General features: G+C 36.4%; 1 protein-coding gene across 4 annotated transcripts in view; it reads right to left on the bottom strand.

Moving 5' to 3' along the window:
• The window catches only part of hth (Meis homeobox homothorax), a 232,104-nt gene that overhangs the window by 192,009 nt on the left and 21,228 nt on the right, over nt 1-18,867 (bottom strand). For all 4 annotated transcript variants that reach the window (XM_023174510.2, XM_023174512.2, XM_074179586.1 and 1 more), the window contains one exon: nt 13,511-13,652. In XM_023174510.2, coding sequence (XP_023030278.2) covers nt 13,511-13,652 — 142 coding nt within the window. The remainder of the gene's footprint in view (nt 1-13,510; nt 13,653-18,867) is intronic.

Here is an 18,867-nt window from a genome sequence, read left to right as displayed (position 1 = left end):
CATGGCGAGGATTCCCATTTTTACACGAAACTCTCAACCCCTTGGCTGTTTGTAAACAAATCTACCGAGTGATAAATAGTTATGAGACCATTATTCAGTGAATCACACTTTGCCCCTTCTAACCCGCTTTTACACGACCGCATAACCATTAAAGAGCCATTTTCTCTCAGTTTTACGTCTGTGGCTCGCATTCCGTACCGTTTCATGCTTCTTCACGTATCTGAGGCTATTTTTCGAAAGCCACTCCAGATAAGATAGCGTGTATTACAGAGATTCGGTCGATTTTGTTAGTAAATCGTAAAAAGTTTTTCGTTTGTTTTGAAACATGGTCTCCTTAGATCTGATATATATTATTTGACATAATCCTACTTGTGAAGACGGATGCAGCTAACGTTGCCGAGATTTATTTCTCTTTATGCGTGGATCCCATTACGGAAGATTTATTGTGTTCATCTCTCCACAGCATGTGGCATGGTTGCTCGATGGAAGCGTTGATTTTACAGTCTGTACATTTTGGCCAAAGTCGAAACATTTTTGGATGATGCATACATATATTTACCTTGAACTATGGAACCTCTTTGATATGATTGCGATAAATATGACTTTTCTCAAGAGGTTTAGTAAATTTTTCATAGTAAAAATCAAAATAAAATTTCACCAGTGAGGTTTGTCACGCCAGTTCCATTCAATTCATGGATCCACAATGATGTCACTTCAATTATCGCGTTCAGCTCATCAAGCTATTTTTTTGATGACCATTTCGTAGTGTTCTCCACGATGAATTTAAAATGGCGGCACTGTCATTAGACTAGTCTACATTATCTTCTATGCTAACGTTCATAGGCAATTTATTTGGAATACAATTCACTGATTTATACTGAAATTATGATCAGACGGTCAAAAAATGTATTGACACACACTCATACGAAGCTAAAAATGGTTTGCAAACATGTTGAAAATTCGGTCGAGTCAAAAATAAGAAATCTGATTGAGATGAAACGACTTAATTACGGAGATTCATTGAAAAAATTGCCGAAGCATCATTAATGAATCCGATATTCAGTAGATGTACTGGCAAACTGAAAATGCACCACTCTGAGAATGTCCATGAACAACAAAAATTCTAAAAAGGCCAACATGCACATTAAGAATGTGCTTTCTTCATTGTCAAAGCTTAACTTTGTCCATTTACCTGGTCAGCTCAGCGTCAGGGGATGACGCCCATCGGGTCAACAGACAATTAACTCAAAGCCTACCACCTATGTGCAGATTATCGAGTTTGTCGTTGCTCTTTTGCAGCATCCCCGCGGGAGTCGAATTTTCGACATTGATCTCCAGTCAAGCGACCAAAAAATTACCGACAATAACAGCAGCAGTTATCGGCAACCATCTATCACACAATACTACCGAGGGGGTCGGGGTTACACAATGCTCTTACATACGGAGAGAAGGTACAAGTTTAACTCTCCCTCCATAAGAGTTCACGCATCACTTCTGGTTCTAAATGATTGAACTAACTGACGATTCAGATGGTGTTTTGCATCACAAAAGGGAAGTCACCTGAGTTCGGTATCCCCATCAAAAAGACCAATTTTTTACATCTGTCACGATTTTTCGGCTATCTGGATGAATGGGGCTAAATTACAACGTATTCAGTATTGTGTTTTTATGTATCTGATCGAAGAATGAGCATTATCTGAGATTGTTTTGTCGTTTTTTTCGGGTCGGTTTGAAAAGCATCCGTCATCGAGCTGAGTGACTTCAACGCGATGAATGTGAGTGTTGATGAGAATTTGAATAAAAGAGATGTAGCCTTGAAATCTACTTGCACAGCAATTTTCAAGCTGAGAAGAGCTGAGAAGTCATTCACATGAAACTTTCCACAGTTTTAATAAAGAGAATTGATAAAATATTGGTTATCCCAAAAGTTTTAGATTATTGTAAACGTTTTAGACAGGTCAAAGAGCTCGAAAAATAGGTGCTCCACGATTTAAACGATCGACAGAAATTATCACGTCTTGATGTCTGCTCTTCTTTGCTTTTGCACAACCAAAACGATGCTTTTTGGGTTTAAAAAAAAATGTGTTTTTCCGTTAAGCAGTGGATATACAATATTATATTAGACTACGTAAAAATATATATAGTAGGTATAAATGAGGACTGACTAATTGAAGCTCAACGATTATATCAAAACATGCACTATAAAATCACATCGGAAAAGTCTAGGGATATTTTTAAAAATGGCAATAATTTTTTTTAGATCGCTTTAGGGAAAAAAAAGTTGACGAGTGATTATTAAACGAATGTAACTTACAACAAAATTTATTAAATGGTCAAAAATACTGAGTGCGCATATAAGCAAAACTAAAAAAAAATATGGCTCTTCTTTGGCACCCCGAAAAAAAATTATAATACAAAAAAATTGGAATCAGTACAAAGTATGGCCTCCACGCTGGTTTATTACGGCCCTACATCTATCGTGCATCGACAAAATGAGATTGTCAATGTCTTGTTGAGGTACATTTGCCCATTCAGCGATTAAAAGCTCTCCCAATTGAAACGTTGTGTGAATGTTCCCCATATGCGGAGTAATTCTTCGTTGAAGCATGTCCCACACATGCTCGATGGGATTCAGGTCCGGTGATTGTGCTGGCCATGGCCATACATGAACTCCTTCGTTGGTGAGCCAGTCAGTCACTAGACGCGCGACATGTGGACGAGCATTATCGTGCATTAGGTGGAAGTTTTCACCAACAGCACCAGCAAACGGACGGACGGACGATAGGTAGAAGAATGGTGTCGAGGTACTGTCGAGCTGTGAGGGAGCGATTTGGAAAAACGAGATCGGTTCTGCCGCCGATCATGATTCCGCCCCATAGCATTACTGTACCACCTCTGTATGTGTGGACTTCCTGGACATGTCTCAAACGTTCATTATTTCCAGGTCGTCTCCACACTCTTACTCGACGAGAATCTGGATGAAATCCAAATCTGGATTCGTCTGTAAACAAAACTGTGGCCCAATCATTTGCATCCCAGTTTTGATGTTCTTGACACCACTCTAATCTTCTACCGCGACTGCCTCTCGACAAAGGTGGACATCTAAGTGGCCTTCTGTTGTGGAGATCTGCTTCATGCAGTCGATTTCTGACAGTATCACGACCAATGGTTACCTGGTGCGTCTGCTGCAACACGTTAACCAACTCAGGCGCTGTGATTGTCGGTTGTCTTCTTGCGGTTGAGACCAAAAATCGGTCTTGAACTGCAGTTGTAGCGCGTCCTCGCCCTGGATGTTGTTCGGCTGGACTGCCAGTTTCACGGAAACGCCGCTATAATCGACTGATAACACTTTGGGAGACCCCCAAACGAAGAGCTACATCATTTTGACGCATGCCACCTTGAAGAAGCCCTACAGCTCTATTCATCTCAGCCAATGGTAAGTGATGGCGTTCCATGTTAAAGCACAATATTTCCAGTTTAATTGCTGAGCAAGAACTGCATAGAATGTACAAACTCGACACTTTCAGATTATTCATTTTAGCCGAAAACCTACAGTTTGTAAAAAACTTGATAAAAGATTAGTTACCGTTTTTGCAGGCTTTGTTCAACCCATAGAAATCTACAGGGTGGTCGAGTGTACCAATTTAATCGAAATTAAACGACCTCATGCATTTATTTTTATGATATTTAGTATGTTATAAAAATATCCCTAGACTTTTCCGATGTGTGTAGATACAACAAATGATTCAAATACTGTGCTTCATGAAGTATCTATCGAGAAGTGAAACCAGGCATTACCACGGAATCAGCCATTTACTTAAAAGGGTTTACCGAGGACCTTTTTTATATCTTCCAAACCTGTATAGGATGAATTTTTGACGGTGGTTAGCAATATGTATTTAGATTGACATCTAAAGGATTTTTCTTAAGATTTCTCCAGCAGTGAATAAAAAATGAACATTATTATACGAGTACGAGAGGCAATTAGATATTTTTCTTATAACGTTTTTGTCAAGGATATTTTTGAAGTTTTTTTTCAATAGAGAACATTCGTGTAACAGAAATTGGAAAAACAGGTCATTGATGGAAGTCATGAAAGGAAGAGGCCCAAACGTAGATCCTTGTGGAACACCGTTCGCAATAGAAGTTCTACCCTGAATCGACATATCGCTCTAGTACTAGCCCCGAGATAACACGTTGTCTGTTGAAGGCTTATAGGGCTTGTCTGCTGTAAGGGCAAATTGTTATGTTTTTGCTATGAATTCCTTTCCCGTTTATTTCTTTTATAAAAGGATATTTATAAATTTGTCTTTACATACAAAAAAATAAATCATGTAATACGAAAAATCTGGAATTGTGAATAACACTGTGAAATATTTGCCTCGTAATTCGAGCTTTCAGCATTAGTTGAACTTTATCTCGACTACGCTCCAGTCAAACATTTCACGAATTCTAATTATTAAGGAGATCACTGTCGCGCTACATAGATGCGAATTTGAAGTTCCGGAGAGACGTCAAAACGACTCTGGTACGAATTCCAGTCGGCGATAAATCCGATTTTTGCTTCATTCCTAGGGATTTATACCCCGTGAAGTATTGTTTTGTTGTTGGCAAACACGAGTTATCAAAGAGATGGAAGCATTCTGCAGGATTAGCCTCAAATATTTATTCCCGGTCTTCTCCGATCCAGCCCGCTTATAAATAGCATCAGGATTAAACCCAACTCATTTCAGAATGTGTCTTTTACTGCTGAGATCTCAATAAAAATGCGAGTAACTGCTTTATAGAAAGCATTAGTGGTTTTAAAATACTCGGGCTAAATGATTGAATTGCTTTTGGATAAGGAGTAAGGTATACGTTAAAAAGACATCATTAGCACAGTTATTGAAACATATATCTGAACCGCCAGATGTGCCATTCGCGATATAAAAAAATAATGAAGATAGTGTAAGTGGGTACGCTCGTCTTTTTTGTCAATTAAGTGTATCTTGTTTGAGTTAATGCCAATTCTGACAGTCATTTTTTATGACTCATACTAAGAAACACATTTGGCAAATTCTTGCGACGAAAAACAAGATACAAAAGATGCTGACATTGAGAACTTTGGGTCATTAACACTTTCGTTTCCGTTTATTTTGTTGAAATGTCTTCAGTTGGGGCTCTAGAGTTTAAGGATTGTTATACGTGATATTCTATTTCTGAAAAAGAATTTGAAAAAATTACATAGAATTTACTGTGTTAGTTAACGTATACCAAACAAAATCTTAAGATGATTCAAAACATCAACAGAGATTGGTGGAAGGAGATATTACATAATCTTGTCAACATGTAGTTGGGAGGTGTTGAATTTGAAAGTCAGTTTCAATGATTGCTTCAACTTGATCATGTGAATCTGTTTGTAACATATCGTTTCTTTGGGAAATAGGTGACAAGTAGACCAATATCATTGGTGTTCTTCCGAACACCAATGATCAATTAGAAAATAGAAAGAATGGAATATATTGGTTTGTTGATGCCAGCACATTTTGGTCTTCTTTCACTTTATATACCCAAACTAACAACAAAGATATGGAAAAAATCAACCTGATGAATTGAACGCTAAGAAAACCCCCAGAAGTCAGTTTTCTCTGATCGAGTGTGGTAGATCCTGAAATGTAATTGTCCTGTGACATATTTCCTTTGGCTGAGTTGGGTGTCATATTGAATAGTGATATTTTTTGGTGAAATCACATTTCAGTAAGAACTAAGACAGCTTTTCGAAAAATCCGAATAATATTTTGGCCATGAAGCTGTAAACAGTCAACAATTTTCAATGCTTTATTGCTCCCATATTGGTGATTCCGTAAACCTTGAATAAAAAATGAAATGAATAATATTTACGCCTTACCTCGAGACTACAAAAATTTTGAGTCACAAGCAATTCATGATAGGGTATTCCTACAGCAGGATACGTGTCTTCAAGTTTCAAAGACATATTTTAGGAAACGTCTCTAGTTGATTTATATGAACCTGATACTAGGGACTCCACACAACAGATGCATTTTTTAGCATAGATCAAACAAAAGTGAAATAAAGTAATTTCAATGTCGAAGCTTTTTCGAAGTCTTCTGTATTTCTAACTAAGAGCCATACATGCGATAAGCTGCGGTTAGAGTAGTGCCAATATGTTTATTGAAAGAGAGAGATGAATCAAAAGTAACACCTAGATCAGGACGCTCCAGAACTTTATGACGTAGTTGTGTAAATTCAAGTTCGTTTTCAGTGAGTAAGACATTTCATCACTTTTGGATATGTTGAGATATAGATTCATTCTTCCGATACCATGTAGCAACGCGATTTAAATTCAGAGCGAGACGTTGGCAATCATTAGAACATGTTATATTGTGATATATTGTTTCAAGTCATCTGCGTATAAAAGGAAATTGACATTAATCTCAGCTCCGATATCATTAATGAACATATTGAACAGTAGGGGTCCTAGATTTGATCCTTGTGGTACACCTGATGTGGCTATATATTCGATAGACTTGAGGTCATTGAGTTAGACGTACTGCTTACGGTTGTAAAAATACAATTTGAAGAGGGTAATTAATTCATTGGATAACCCAAAAGTCGAAAGCTTGTTGAGAAGCAAAAGCTTTTTTTATCATCACTATTGTGCCGTGTTTCGGAACTTCGGTCATATCGAAAACAGTGAACTATCGTCTCGGAATCTCTTTTATTATAATTAAGAGCCCGAGAAGGAGCAGAAGACGTTCAATTTATCAATCAAATATTGCTCATTTGCATAACACTATCTGGTTTCCTCATTATCGTCTGATATAAATATGCAAATCGTCCGGGAGAAAAAACATCAAAATGTTTTTTGTTTCGGAATCTCGAATACGAATATGCAAATTATATTTCAAGGAATCGACGACTACATCTCTCTCGCACGAGAAATATAGAAACTTGACGACATAAAAAAAATAAATTCCGAGATATTTCATGTGTTCTGAAGATATAACAGTAGGTGTTCCTTCCTCAAGTATGCGAGATCTGAACGAAGTCGCCTGATGAGGAATGTCGAACAGAAAGTATGCAGAAACAGAAAGAAAACGTCGCTTCACATTAATGACATCGACAAAAAAAAGCTAACTGGATTGAATTCCTGGCAGCCCGTTAGAGGATGATTATTAGTTATACTTCTAATATCTATATTTACCTCGAGATAGCTGGGTTGGAAAGTTTATCATTTCAAAGCGGCCGTAAATCATACCTGCCGAGCAGGTAAAATTTCGAAATTTACTGACTTTTCATTACCTTCTGTCACTGCTTGACGAAGCTCGACTGACAGAAAGGTATACAACTTGTTTTAAAAAATCAAATCTCATTCGCCACGGTTTCCAAAATTCAATTAGATAACGCAAATGTTACTTTGTTGAGCGATACCTGAGGGAATTTAAAATTTTGTGGCTATAGCCAGGGATTTGAACATCATTCTACTGTAAGATGATGGATATCTTGATTAGAGTTTTATATTTCGTTAGCAACTATAACTTAAACTTCCATTTAGTTCGAACTATTACATGGTCTGAACAGTCTCGTGCCTAACATTACAGTCAAGGTTTTATTGAATTGAATTTATGTTGAAAATCTCCTGATGGAACTTGAAATATTTTACACAGCTCAATACAACGGCATTGCCTGATTTTAAAAGAGTTCCGCTGTAACGAAATTAAGTTAGATGACCTTGTTCCAAATTTGTTTTAGATTTATCCAACTCAATAAACTCCACTCCACCACAATTCCATTGATCTCATTTGCCTGAACCCACATTGTTGCATCCGGCGCCCAACGTGGGGCGCTTCAAACCACCACGATGTTGATTCATCATCATTCAAAACACCTAACAAACCTCTATCCTGTGTCTCCACTAAGCTAACCAGTATTCTATCCCACTTTAAATTATGGTTTATTGGTAGGAAAACTATACGTTTTAACATGGTTCACCTTCAGGGTAATAATTAGCAAAATGTATGCAATATTGAAAAAATTTGTCACAACTCCTATGATATCTTACGGTAGCTGTATGGAAGTAGGAAATTAATAACATCCAGACTTGAACTGAAGCTTTGCGAAGCCCTGATATTATCCAGAGTATCTTACTGTATACGGTTCTCTTGTGGTATAGGAAAGTTTGATCACTCCTCAGCTAAATTTGAGGAGTCTGGCTGGCCCACAACTAACAAATTTATCTTTGGAAGGGAATCAAACTATTTATTCGAAACAGAGTCACTCTGAAATCGTGGTAAATTCATCATCCCCAAACACTCCACAGCTTGTTTTACTTGTAGTTCCGTATATAATTCAGTTGTCCTCTATATTATACTTCCCAGTGAGTTCGGATGCTACACGTTATATAACTTCAAGAAGAAACTGTAAGTGCACTCTAAATTAACTGAATACTCCGATTGGATATCGTTGATGTTCCCTTTTGTGGTCTGTTATTACAGGTTTTCTATTGTTTTTTCATTTACTATTTTATTTTCTTGAACAACTCCCAAATATTCTTTACAAAGTTAACTTTTTCAATGTCTGTGTATATTTGTGTCCTTTCAATCAGGTTAAGTTGAAAAACAACTCATGCTGAACTTTTGCATGTTATTATTCTTGTCGGCGAATAAAGCCGTTTATTATTATTATTATTTATGTCAGGATTCCAGAGACGAATCAGAGGAGTAGGTAATTACTGTGTTTTATTGATTACTTTTCTCTACTATGAGTTTTTGCAAAGCCAACTCACCCGAAGATTATGCGAGATCGACTGATTTCTAGTACTTGTTTTTTATTCCGGTAAAACAACAACACGCTACCGACAAAGATCGATAAGCAGGCGTTGCGAGTCGCTCGTAAATTTTTCGGAGCGCAAATTAATTTGTAGTTTTTAATTGTGTCCGGTGTAGGTACAAGTTGTAGAATTTCAATTGTGCCTTTTGTTCCATTCAGAGGCGACCAACGGTATCAAATTGCTCTCGAACTCGGCCCGAGAGAATGCTTTTGTCCGGGAACTTCGTTAGCGACGCCAAGATAATATTTCGGGGGTCAACATTTCGTGTGGATAAATGCCAATTTCTTGTTGTGAAACAAGTTCACTTGTATATGAAATATTAGTGAACAAAAACTTGGTGGTTTTACGTAGTTACATCCTCACAGTAGTTTATTGATATGGTATGTGAATGAGAGGGGGCGTTTTTCAAACCAAAAGGCATACCAAAAACTTCTATAGTACCACATGGACCAATACAAATAATGAAAGTGTAACTGTTCGCTGACTATTCATGGAATATATATTCAAAAAATTACTATTGAAGATCTTTTTTGACACAATAGAACCCAAAACAATAATTTCCAGAGTTTTCGATTTTGAAATGTAGAAAATCATCAGAGTATATCGATGATATTGAGAATACACACTTAGTAGTGACTTCTAGGCACAGATGACTTTATTTGAAGGAAGGTCCTTGAAAGTAAATGTCATAAAAGTCAAGGAACTTTGTTTTCCAATCACAAAGGACGGAATGAATACTATTGTAACATGCAGAAATCAATATACACGCAAACTAACATGAACACATACTGGTTGATACTGAATCATGATAGTGAACGTATGTAAACACCACATATGATGTAATGCATGTCCTTTCACGAACACTTTTACATGATGCAGCTCGTTCTTCGTTTTCAAGACTGGAACAATGTTGTTACATCATGCAGCAATCGAAGAAGAAAAGGATTGTGGACAATGTTACAAAGTCGGGGGAACAATAAATCACGAAAACCGAGAACACACGGGCTGTTATTACGATTGCCTCTACGATAATTAAAAAGCCACAATATAACCAGAAACGTTAATAGACTTATGCCCAAAAGGGCTGGAGGTATAAACGGTTGAAGATAATTAGTAGAAAGCATTCGGGTGAGACTTTGAAAAAATCTTGTTTGAACGAACCAAGACGAAATGAATATGTAGATTGTATTGACCTCTGTAAACGAATGGTGGCAAGAACCACTTTCAGCTGTGAGTGGTATGTGTAAAATAAACTCGTGACCATAATGATAGCCTGAGAAACATCAATACGGAGATGAGTCTATATATTTTCATAGGATCGGATGACCATAAAAACGTGACAATTTGTGAAAACAAACTGTTTCGAGTTGATCATTGATCATTTCTAGGTCGCTTCAATCCCAAAACACTGGAAAAGGAAATCGAATGCATCGTTAGTGTGTAACCCATTGAGCCAAATAACAAATATATCACCGGTGTTACGATAATGAATAATAGAACGGACACACAGCGGTGTCAACCAATAATTTGCGATCATTCGTTTTTGTTTTTTTCCATAATAATGTGACAAATAGTTGGGCCGTTGCAGTTCCTGTGTTTTTACTAGATTTCCGGTGTCTAATAGGTATGTTTGTTTGCTAATCAGCTGTTACTTGAACGTCCGGTGAACAAATGTCATCGTGAAATACTACGTGAATGTTTGTCCACCCGTGTGCATTACTCTGAACTTGATAGTGAAAAAGTAACTACAACAATATCAACAAGAATTCGGTTTCAGTCTGATTGTATAAAGACACAGTTCTGGGAATAGCCGTTCTGGTGAAATAACGAATGAGTTTTGCACTTGATGTCTACGAAAAAAAACAGTGATGTGGTTAACACTTTATTTTTATGATAAATTCTGATTTTTGTTTATATATTACGAAATATACGTATTAACTCATCTTTAGAATAAACAGCCCAAACATCAAGTGCCGATAAGTTTTTCGACAGACACAGAAACACTCATCGAGCCGTGAGACCAAGACGTGAGAGATGAACGTGAGCGAGACTGAGACATAAGATCGTGGTGCGGGACAGAAGACAATCCGTTGGATTTTCACGCTGACATGTCACATGTCTTTTAATAACTGTATAGTTGTTAATTCCTTTCAAATCGCCTCTCGGTAGCACAGAGTACAATCGATGGAACATGTGTCGAAGCATAAGTCAGAGACGTGAGACACAAATGTGAGACATGAGATCGTAATGCGAGAAACAAGACGGCGAGTCTTTTAGATCACTTCTGTTTTGTGCACAATACACTCGACGAATTAAAGATATATTTGCATTAGACTACTGCATCGGTGTTTTTGGTCCTGTCTCCTGTCTCGCTTATCTATGTACGTCACTGAGCAAATCTTTACTTTGAAAATCTGGCGTTTTGATTTCCAGTCTCACTCCTTCATTTCGTTCTTGGGTTTCTGTCTGGTGTCTTGATTTTCCGTGCGATCTTCAAACACCAAACAAAATCACGTATTAGCTTCCTTTCTCGGTTTTCTGACTTGTTTTCGCCTCTAAATCTCTTGGCTCGTGGTGAGAATCTTCAACTTTACATCCTGATAAATATCTAAGAAAACCGTTCGTCTTGATCTTGATCTTGGTCTGTTGTCTCGTTCTCGCATCTCTGTTTCCTTTCTGGGTTCTCTGCGAACCATATCTTAATAAAAACCTGAAAGAAATCCAAAGTTGGCCCACAAATAATCGGGGTAAATTTTTTGTCAAGTTTTCTCTAAGAAAATGAATAGTATTTTCATGTGTCCCTTGACATGATGTGAAGATCTGGGACCAGAGTGTAGAAACTATCGATACAAGAATACAGTTTCCACGTGGAAAGCCTTTACACCAACGTTCCTGTTGAAGACGTACTTTGAATCATACAGAGAAAGCTATCCGATAACGAGAACTTGGAAGACAGAATGAACATACCAATAGAAGTAATCATGGAATTACTAGGAACTGCTATTTCCAACAGAAGGACGAATTACGCAAGATGAGGGACTGCCAATGGGATCGCTACTTTCGCCAGTTATAGCCAACATATATAAGTTTAAAACTATGACAATTGAAGGAGCCCTTGGGTCTGGTTGAGATACGTTGACGACACCTTCATAGTACGAAACCATGAGAATGCAGAACTAAATACTTTCCACACTGAAGCACACTGTTGATGTGCTTCAGAAGGCATCACCTCCTCAATGAAGAAGGAAGTCTACAACATTCTTAGACGTATTGGTGAAGAGAACCGACACCAAGTAGGAAAAATTTGCATACCGTATCTGAATCATGAATCCAACCATCATCAATCTATCAAAAGAGGAATCATCAAGAGGATCGTGCTCTATAATACGAAAGAAGATCTCGAGAAGGAAATATGCATCATCAGAAAAGATCTTCAATGGATTGGTTATCGGTGAAACTAAGAGGCCTTTGAAAGTCCTCATTTCTGAGCACAAGAAAAACATACAGCGAGAAAAAACCAGCAAATCGGGAATAGCAGAACATGTCTAAACTCATCAACATAACATCGAGTGGTCCTAAACAATAGAAATTGTACCAGCACTTGAAATAAAAGTACATCAAATCGCTTCTGAGAAATCATCTGTGAAATGTTCTTCGAGAACCTCAACAGAAATATAATGTACCTTTGTGTTCTTGCACTTGATAAAAATGTGGAGATTATTTGTACACGGCTGCTACATATCGGATACAAATAAAGATCGGTAAATATTGACGGTGACCTATAAATCTTTGTTGTACACCAGTATGCAGTTGTCGGTTTGATGAAATCGTATAATTCTACAAGCTAAAGATCTGAACAATATTTTTGGTCTATGAGAATTTAACGATCATGAATATCAAACGAGGAACTTGAGTAATGCGAGATAGATATAGAGAATACAAATGGGGGAATACATAAAATTTTAAGAACAGGCGAGCACAGTAAATGACTCTTTGCGTGTCAGGAATCTATATGGGTATTATTACCTCAATTATGAAATGTAGGCATAGCAAAGCGTGTTTTCCTAGAATTATCGACAGTGGGCATTCTTGAGAAAAATGAAAAGTGCCCACAGTTCTGAATTAATGCAGCATTGTTTCATGTAGTGCATAATGAAAATCGACAGCTGGTTGATTTGTAGGCATATTCAGATCTTTTATTTCAGTATCTGATCTATAATCCACTTTAATAAATTTTGTATACATTTTTGTCCGAATGAAGTGGTATATCATAAATGAAAGCTATAGTGACTACTCACGGCATATACGAGCTCTTATCTCTCCGCTTTTGGAGTATAATATAAATTTTGAAGATGTTTTACATGTGTTTTTGTGTTTATCGAAGGTGATAAGGCAATCCAACTGATAAGCCGTGTGGATATCAAAGGTAAATAAAATATAATAAAACATACGAGATAGTTGTATAATAAACCTGTACAATTTTTTTAATATATATATCCCCGGCATAACAGCGACAACTGTTTAGCTGCCGTTTGTAATCTTTGGTGGCCATAAAGTTTTATGTAAATATACCTGAGGGCATTTTTCTGGGGTGCTTTCCACAACGAATGAAGGGTGGTCCATTGTTCATTCATAACGAGCTGATAAAATACCATACTCAAATGTTAAAAAATCACTCACCTGTTTCGAGAAAACTGCTATATCTTCATTGAAGGATTCCGATGAGCAAACATCTCCTCCAGCCACTCCAGGTTCTCTTGGTGTACATGTCGCTAGTTCACATTTTTCGAAAATTAAAGCCAATAGGGGAAAAAGAGGATGTCTGAAACAAAAAATGAAATCAGTTTGATCAACGGTGTGAAAAATCAACATAGGAACAATCCTTGTGGAATATATTCAGAAAAGTGAGTTCCAAAAAAAACCTAATTGAATTTTTTGACCCTTGATCCTATCAATGATTAAGCTAATTTGTTGATGAGGTTCGCTAAATTTGGATACCAACATTAAAAATGATCAGTAAGCTATAAGAATCAATTTTTGAATTCAAATTATATGTTGCAGGTTTTTTTCCTGAAAATTAAAATATGTAATTATGTATAATTGAAAATGAGTAGACATATATTCTAGATGGAATATTCATCTGTAGAATACTCATTTATGAGAAATGAATGTTACGATTCACGTATTTTACAAGTTTGTTGATTTTTTAAGTTTGCCATTTGCACTATGAAATGCTCCACAAGAAGGCCACAGGATTTTTTGATTTGAAATGGTTGCTGTGCTTCACAGAAGCAAAATATAAGGCCTCACAACATAAACAAGTGCATAAAACATGTTATTTCATTTCAGGATACCCTCGTCTTTTCCGCATGAATTCCTGTGACATGAAAAATATAGTTGCGCTCCCAATTAGCAGACTATCAATTACTCTTTGTTCCACAAACGAAAACAATTCCTTATAGAATTCATAAAAACAAGTACTGTTTTCAGTATTATTTTTCCAATTAATAGAACTGTCAATTAACTTGAAGTCGATGACTTTGTCATAGGGGTCATCGAAACCTGAACAGATTAGAAGCGTTGCTGAAAAAGTACACTTCCTGCATTCTCGCAAAGTTGATAAATCAATCGACCCAGCAAATAATATGGTTTTTGAAGGGGAACGTCGAATGATATGATGAGTCAATCATAGGTATATGAGTCGACCTCAGGGTGCAAAGATTAAGCATAGTTTCACAGTCCAGGTAATCAACGGCAGAAAAAACCAAGTTGTGATAAAAATCATTTCGTCGTTGTCGTTACAAAAATGATTGATTGGTTCAGATTTGAAAAAGCATGATGAAAGCACTGCAACTCTTCACCGAGAAACACACATGGGGCAAAGAAAGATCGCATATGCATCATAAATAGTAGTCCCTCATCGACGATCAAGAAGTCTCCTTCAAACTTCTCGACTCTATTTTCAATTCCTCAATGAACCTTATCACGTTCCCCGTAAAAACCGCATCTAAAAATCCATCCATTTCCTCCGATATCCACCAGAACCTCTGCCCTCAGCTATTTTTCCAGTGATTAGCCGAACATCTGCCCATCAGAGATCTAAGCTGGCCTAGCTCGAACGGAAAACAAGAGAGCGTCATAGCATACAAACAACGAACAATCAAGTGTGGCCACCGCCGCTATCTTGATGCTTTGACCCGTAAATTATCAGAAGATGGCACATCATAAATAAATCGGTACATTTATGAATGTGGTTGCACTGCCTCTCTTGATAGACATGCCATTCATAATGTCGTTTTATCCTTAATGTCTGATACAGAGCAGTTAATGTGTAGTTGATGATTTATTTCATAGGTCTGTTCGAACGTTATGTCACAAGCTGTTAGCAATACGGTATGTTGATTCTTGGGTTGAGGTTTGCTGATTTAATTTCAATTCACCAAATGATTTTGCCAGTTACACATGTTCAATTGTTTCCTGGATTAGAGGCATTGATTAATCACAAAGACTCACTACTTGATGAAGGTGTTCAACAAGGATGGGTTCTGGGCCCTTCATAATATGCCATTTACCAAAGCATTGTTTCATATCTCGTAGAAAAATTATTTTTTATTTTGATACTGTAGCCACTTGGGTATATCACTGTTAAAAATATTGTTTTCTCTGTGTGTTAATGGGGAAGTTGATAGCTCATCAAAGTTGGCAGGAATGTTTCTTACTATTACGTGTATTCACAAAGAGTCATTGAAAATTATAGACTATGAAATGATGAACGTGAGGAATTTACGCAGTGTTTTTTCTCTTTTCAAACGAATTGAATCAACTGGTCCAAAATAACACTGTTTTTGAGTCGGGAAGATGCATTATTTTATTCTGAATTAGAATCGAATTGAATCACAATAAGAGTAGGTATTTGTAGAAAATGAAAATGGTTTCATCTTAGACATAGAAAAACATATAATCAAGGTTATAAAAGTGAATAGCTATCAGTTCCTAGAGACGTCAGTATTCATATACTTTTCCCACTCATTCTGAATGAGAAAATAATCTGAAATCTATTTTACTTTTAGATACACGTAAGGTCAGTGATATTACTAGCTCACAGATATTGAAATACGACAGAAAATATCGTTAAGGTAAATACTAAATAGGAAAGGGCCTAGGTTCAAACCTTAGGACACACCTGAAGTTGTATATCCGATTATTATAATTCGGTTCTGGTGTAGATGTGTGAAAGGATGTGTATAATTTTTTTCTCAAACACAAACATCTTTCAGTCAGATTGTAAATCTTTAAGCTGTGGTTCAATTCAATGTGTCTTACTGAAATTGATACCTAACGTCTTGCAGTCCGTTTTGTATAATATAATTTTTATGTATACTGGTCTCAGGTCTTTTGAGAAGGAACTTGTATTGTCAGTATCACTATTTTCCTAGTTTGAAGGCCGTGAAGTAGCTCTTCTTGCAAAACTAATGAATATATAGTGTATGTGTATAAAAGGACTTATACACCTCAAGAGATTTTTTCATTCACAAATCGAGTGATAGTTGAAAGCATGAGTCCATTGATTTATTTATTATTGACTTTCCACAAATTATTTCTCTAGGACTTTTGAATTTTCCTATGAATAATATATATTCCTGAACCCATGAAATGTATGGGGAGCAAATGAGTAATGGGTAATGTGGTACCAAAAAATCATTTTTTAGGATTCCAAATAGTAGAATGATATTTGACAGTAGTTTCAAATAGTCGTTGAGTCTGACCAATATACTTTCTTCTCAGTCGTCATAGCTTACCGCATGAATCATCGATACCAGCTACGGAATGTAAATAACATCCTGAAAATGTATATTCTCATGATTCAAGCCACTTTATTGACCAATTAATGAAAGATAACGATAATCCACAAACTGTTAACGTTATGTCATTTACATGATGAAAATACTGATAGCGATCTTCGAAAGTCAAGAATTTGAAGAACACCATTAGGATGAGTATAAAACATTCTGTACCATGTCATAAAATTTATTACCTAGTTCTCGATTTTATATCTTTTTTATTACCTCCGTACAGAAATATTAGGAATGGTAAACTGTTCTTGGATTTTGTAACCAAAAATTATGCAGGAGTGCTACTTTTCTGAGAATCCGAGAAATCAGACGAGTCGGACATGGTTGAGGAAAATCAATGTCGCTCGGTTATCTGCCATCAAGTTTATGGACTATCATCTTGATTTTTATATCGTTTTTATGACGGTTGCGTCAATATAGAAGGGTGTTTAACGTCCAAAACGAAATTTCCACCATAGATAATTGGGGAAATATATACGGAGCGATTCAACGAAAATTTGACACGGTAATGTTTCACCTCCACTAATTCTGCCGTTTTTTTCAAAATTGGTTCCTTGTTTCCAATACATATTTTTGTCTACATTCATGTTGAACTAAAGTATTCAGACTCAACTAATGATTCCAGTGGCGTGCTAACTTTTCAGACAGCAATTAGAGATGAAAGAACAAAAATAGCAATAAAAAGAAATGACAATAAATACTCTGACTCAAAAATCGGCCATTTTCCTGAGACTTCAGGAATAGAAATGCATTGAAACAGTCTTACGTCTTACGTTTGGCTCCTCGCAGTAATAATTTAACGTCATTTATGTCATTATATAATGGTAATAATAATAATCATCAGCCTTGACCACACTAAGTTCTCTTCCAATAAACCCACATCGTCTTTTTAAAACAAATCAAGATGGTGACAAATAGGCGTTTAGCTTCCGCGTCCGCTAGCTAAGTTCAATATTTGTACATCTCTAGACAATGTTTATTTAAAGGTGTTTGTAATTAGTTGGCGCGTACATGTTTATCTCTCTGTACACAGAGTATCCTCTCAGAAACCATCTGAACGGCCCCATAAAAATAAACGGATCGTCAGCTGCTTCAGCTTAACTCGATTTTGGAAAGGAAGCGAGTCTTTTGTAGAGCGTGGAATGGGACAATTTGCAGTGGCGGGGCCGGGAGAAAAACTATTTCATTACATGTTGTGGAATATATTTAGTGTCTAACTGAGCCTTCAGAAATCAGAAATGAATTGAGATCACTTCTTCTGATACGGAAGATTTCTGGAGACTCTCTGATCTATCTCATGAAGGGTCAGGAAAGAAAAACCTGAGGTTGGTGGAAATCTGCAGAGAGCATTGATTCAAGAGAATATTTCATGTTGTTGCATACGTGGTTTTATAAGAGCATTTTCATTATATGTTGATCTTCACTGTATGAACTATAAATAAAGCGAGCAGTTTTTCCAAGTTAAACAAATTTTAAAGTAAAATATAATCCGAAAAAAGAACTGTTTGTATTTGTTATATCTTTTGCTCAACTATAAGGTTGTTTAAATATATTTGTCCGTCTCGATGTCGTGTGTTTAGCTCCAATTCTACTGTTTTTCAGTTTCAAATGATATCACAAGGTAGAAATCGAAGATATAATCAAATTCATGAGGATATTTTGGTCAAAATGGGAATTAGTTAATGACATCTTCAATAATTTCTAAAGACGCATTACGCAGTGAAAATTTATATCCTATGAATCCTTAGAAATATATACAATCTACACAATTTCATCATGATAATTATAAGCAAGGAATATACGAGTGATTCTTCATCTTGAATTGTTAATTTCCGTTATATCAGTTTGTCAATATGATCAATAAATACCAGTTCTGTCACTTTCAGTATTAATCTATCACGAGTGAATTTTTTTCATAGATAATAAAATTGACGATCACCTGAATCCTGGAAATTCCCATGTCTAAATCGAATCTGGAATTGAATTGACCACCAAAGTCATTGAATTGTGCATCGATAACATGTTGCCTCTAATTTGATAGGGCTTTCGACAAGTGATATGTTTAAGTTGAAGACTCTTCTTGAAAAATCAAAATATCAATAAACAGAAATTGATTTGGTAATATCACTTGACTTAGTGCTAAAGTGAAGACTACCATTTGAACTCCAAATAAAACTGCAAGTT

This window comes from Leptinotarsa decemlineata, unplaced genomic scaffold (genome assembly GCF_025532065.1).
Source record: "Leptinotarsa decemlineata unplaced genomic scaffold, Ldec_3_MD MMD2_tig00026282_RagTag_RagTag, whole genome shotgun sequence".
Taxonomy (NCBI): Eukaryota; Metazoa; Arthropoda; class Insecta; order Coleoptera; family Chrysomelidae; genus Leptinotarsa; species Leptinotarsa decemlineata.
This window is presented reverse-complemented; position numbering and strand designations above follow the sequence as displayed.